Raw genomic sequence first — 4,545 nt, forward strand, 5'->3', positions numbered from 1 at the left:
TAATACCATGTACGTTTCTGTACAGTTTTACTGTAGTGTTCTGTGTACATCCGGAAGGTAGAAGCATGGTCATTTTCTTATCCGCTCTTTTGTTTCGTTCTTGCATAGAAGTTAGCTTTGATTCAGTTTTTCATACTTTGTGTATTTCCGTTAAACTGTGCTTGTACTTCTTCTATTGTTTATAATGTGGTATTTTCCATGAACTGTAAAGTTTTATGGATCTTTACACAAATGTTCAGAGATGTTTGTAAACATGAGCGAGAGAGCGAGAGAGAGAGAGAGTTAAAGCTGAACGGGAAGTTCTATAATATTTATTAAGCTCATCAGAAGATGGACCGTGTGTAATTTATTGTACAAATGTAAGCAGAAAAGCCTTTGAAATAAATGCCATAGTTTGTGACCTCGAATGTCCACTTTGGTTCCTATCAAACTAAATAGAATTCTAACAAATAGAAATATTTTCATGTATCACTGTAAAACTAAGCAATCATGAACACTGGAAATTTCATGGAAATTCAAACTGTTCAAATTAATATTATTAATATTAATAATAACACTAATAACTGTGAATGAAGCATTAGAAGTGTTTGTAGTGAAACTTAGTGATAAAATGCTTTCATATGCAGTTCAAGTCCATTTCAGTCAAGCGAGTTCTTTAAATGATAAAATAATTATTTTTTTTACTAAGTTAACATTACACGTGCACTTGCGTTCAATGGAAATATAAAATATTTATTATAAAAGTGTGCATGCAAAATAAAAAATAAAAGGGAAAATAAAAGCAGCTACAAAAAATTAAAAAATAATTATTCACCCCAATTTAGAATATTCCGTGTTATGTATTATTTATTTGTAATTCTTTCAGGCGTCTGCTGCGAACACTCTCGCACGTCATCAGAGGGGTCCTTCCGTCGCTTGGTAAACACGTGTTCTCCGGGAGCGGGAGCGGCAGCACGTCTCCGTTAACAGCGCCGTGATGATGGGCGGCAAACCGAGCGCGATCGCCGCGGGCGTCTGCGGCGCGCTCTTCATCGGGTACTGTATCTATTTCGACAGAAAACGACGCAGCGATCCGAACTTCAAAACCAGGCTGCGTGAACGTGAGTCATGTGACCGTCGAGACTAGGTCACTGGGTATTACCAGAACTAGATTATTACAGTCAGCTGGTGTTTAGTTTATAACACCGTGTCTTGATAATAACTAGCAGGTCAGGCACGTGCAGATAATAAACTCTAACTCTATTTTGACCGCCGATGTTTTCCGCGAATGAATGCTTCACTGAATCGGTTCGTTTGAACGATTCACCTGTGCGTCATAATCATACTTTAATGATCACAAAGCTGTCTGATCAGTCAGTATGAGTGTTTAAAATAAATATAACCTGATTTTGAGTGTTGTAGATGATGGAGAATCATATTGTCTGACTTGGGGATGTATATGTGCATTAAATATATACATATAACAGAAACGAATACAGAAATCTGTAATTTGGTGTCTTGTTTATCTTCTCTTCTTCTCTTAGGGAGGAAGAAACAGAGAGCTGCTCATAATAAATCTGGACTTGCTCAAGTAGGTCAAACATCTTATCCCCTTTTAGATGTTTATGAATCTTTTTTATTATTATTATGAATTTTGTCATTATTATAGGAGATGTTCCTCTAGAGCAGGAATTTTTTAGACCCTACCGACCCAAAATATGATGCAAATTTTTTAAAATAAATTTAATGTAAAAAGAAAGCTATATATTTTCATGTATAAAGGCCCACTTTACATTCTAAAAAAAATAATGTGTGTGAACTATTCTTTAGAAAATATTTATTACAGTTTTATTTTTCGTACTTTACTGTAAGTGATTGTTAGATCTTGTTTATCATTATAAAAATTTTTTTTTCATTTTTAATCAAATTTAGTTAGGTGTTATTAAACTTGGTCAGTTTTATTGTATTCATTTTCCTTTAAACATTTTCTAAAATATTTTAATCAAATTTAGTTTTTTTTGTTTCGATAATTTTTCATTTAAATTTTATTTTAAGAATAAGGTTAAATATTATTGTTAATAATTTATTCTTATCAGTTTGAATTCGTTTTCAGATTTTAATCAATTTTAATTTATTTGAATCAAATTTATTTTTAGGTCTTAATGTTTATTATTTAAGCAGTTTTATTGTATTAATTTTCTCATTAATTTTTATTAAATTTTATCACATAGTAAGAATTTTTATTTCAATAATTATCCATTTTTATATATATATATATATATATATATATATATATTAGAACAAGTAAATTAAATGAAATTAAATTATATATATATTAGCTAGATCTTATTTTTTATTTACTTGTTCTAATCAGTTTTCATTCATTTTCTGGTTTTAAAATTTTTTCCCTCTTATTTTAATCAAATCGTTCAAAAATTATTATTATTATTTTTTTTTTACATTTATTTACATTTCTTTTACTCAGTTTTTCTGTAAACTATCCCACAAACTCCCTTGAACTGCATTTCAGTCTCTTCTCTTTATAAAGATGATGAAGTGAGATTGTCAGTCTTTATCTTTCAGCTGCCAGATCTTAAAGATGCAGCAGCCGTGCAGAAGTTTTTCCTGGATGAGATCCAGCTGGGCGAGGAGCTGCTGGCGCAGGGTGAGAAGTTTGTCTTTTCTGCATGGGTCTCTAGATCTACTCTGCCTGCCGTGAAGTGATAAATGCCCAAATGTGTTCCTCAGGAGACTATGAGAAGGGTGTCGATCACCTGACCAATGCCATCGCCGTCTGCGGCCAACCACAGCAGCTCCTTCAGGTACTCCAGCAGACTCTTCCTCCTCACGTCTTCCAGATGCTACTCACCAAACTACCAACCATCAGTCAGGTGAGCTCAACACACATCTCACATCCGTCACCGCACTCCTTTAAACCCCCCGTGAGCTGCGTCTATCTAGCTCCTGGGACAAGAAGGAATGCAAGAGAAAGCCAAGAACTTTCCAAAGCTGCATGTCTTCACAGTGACACTCAGCTATTTCACCTCTTGAACATTGAAATGCGTGTCATTGACAACTGGGTGTTAGTAGAGAACATGTCTTAAAGGAGCAGTTCACTCAAACCTGAAAATATTTACTGAAATTTAGAATTGCATCACTGTCTCACCAATGGATGTGCATGGGTGCCGTCAGACTGAGAGTCCAAACAGCTGATTTAAACATCACAATAATCCACAGCACTCCAGTCCATCAATTAACATCTGGAGAATTACATCACTTGCTCACCAATGGATGTGAATGGGTGCCGTCAGAATGAGAGGCCAAACAGCTGATTAAAACATCACAATAATCCACAGCAGTCCAGTCCATCTGGAGAATTACATCACTTGCTCACCAATGGATGTGAATGGGTGCCGTCAGAATGAGAGTCCAAACAGCTGATTAAAACATCAGAGTAATCCATGTCCATAATCCATAATAACACTTTCTCCAGTGGAGAAAAAGTGCATTTGTTTGAATCAGGAGAGAAATCTGCACAGATCAAGCACCAGCTCTGAACAAATACGTGGCTGGATTTTAACATGAGAGACAACAGAAAATGCAGAAGGAAGTGTTATTATGGATTATAGACTTTACTTGTGAATTATTGTGATGTTTTAATCAGCTGTTTGGACTCTCATTCTGACGGCACCCATTCACTTTCATTGGTGAGACAGTGATGCAATGCTACATTTCTCCAAATCTGATGAAGAAACAAACTCCTCCTGATCTCTGTTGACCTGAGGGGGAGCTCAGATTGTGATAAATGTTTATTTTTGGGTGAACTGCTCGTTTAACTGATCATTATCTCTGTTCACAGCGGATCGTGAGCTCTCAGAGTCTGGAGGAAGATGACGTGGAGTGAAGCGGGACGTTAGTTTGATCCTCCTGCCGATCTTCAGGTCTTTTATTCTCCGTGTTCATTCCTGTGTTGGGTTGCACAGTGATCACTGCACTCTGTCATAGTTCATTAAAAAGAGTCGTTTTTTTTATTCCAAACATGATTTCTTGTAACAATCACAGATCTTTGAATACAAACCAAAACATCAACTTAACAGTTTAATATTTTATTGATTAAGTTGATTATAAAGGTCATCGGTTCATAGGTTACAGACACTAACACAAAGCAGTTTTGGATATTTTCATCACGTTTGGTGGTTAATCATTATGTCATGTTATCTGCAGCGTAATCCAATGATTTTGTTTATGAGTATGAAAGTGTTTTGGGCACATTTGTAATTTGTATGCACTGAACTTTGAATAATAATTTCCTTTTTTGTATCATTAAATACTTTAATCAAGAATGTCATCTTGCTTTCTAGATTTGTAGATGTGCTTCTGAAGCTCATGATTGCAGTGCTCCTCCACTAGGAGGCAGTGCAAACACTGAATATTATAAACTATAAACTTGAGTTTACAGTCATCTGAGTTAAAGAGACACGGGTTTAATATCCAAAGCCATTGGTCCTAACAGGCATTCAGAGCATTTTCAAAAATGTTTATAATGTCATATTACTAAATATAGCT

General features: G+C 35.0%; 1 protein-coding gene and 1 non-coding gene across 2 annotated transcripts; both read left to right on the forward strand.

Moving 5' to 3' along the window:
• Positions 1 to 892: 892 nt before the first annotated feature.
• On the forward strand, positions 893 to 4,322 carry LOC128025865 (mitochondrial import receptor subunit TOM20 homolog). Its single transcript, XM_052612435.1, has 5 exons — positions 893 to 1,100; positions 1,524 to 1,570; positions 2,563 to 2,644; positions 2,728 to 2,870; positions 3,839 to 4,322. The coding sequence occupies exons 1-5, from the start codon at positions 977 to 979 to the stop codon at positions 3,881 to 3,883; spliced, it is 441 nt and encodes a 146-aa protein (XP_052468395.1). The 5' UTR covers positions 893 to 976; the 3' UTR covers positions 3,884 to 4,322.
• Positions 2,901 to 3,036, forward strand: LOC128026804 (small nucleolar RNA SNORA14). Its single transcript, XR_008186532.1, has one exon. It is a non-coding gene; the product is annotated as a small nucleolar RNA SNORA14 (small nucleolar RNA).
• Positions 4,323 to 4,545: the final 223 nt, after the last annotated feature.

This window comes from Carassius gibelio, chromosome A13, assembly GCF_023724105.1.
Source record: "Carassius gibelio isolate Cgi1373 ecotype wild population from Czech Republic chromosome A13, carGib1.2-hapl.c, whole genome shotgun sequence".
In the NCBI taxonomy this organism is placed as follows: Eukaryota; Metazoa; Chordata; class Actinopteri; order Cypriniformes; family Cyprinidae; genus Carassius; species Carassius gibelio.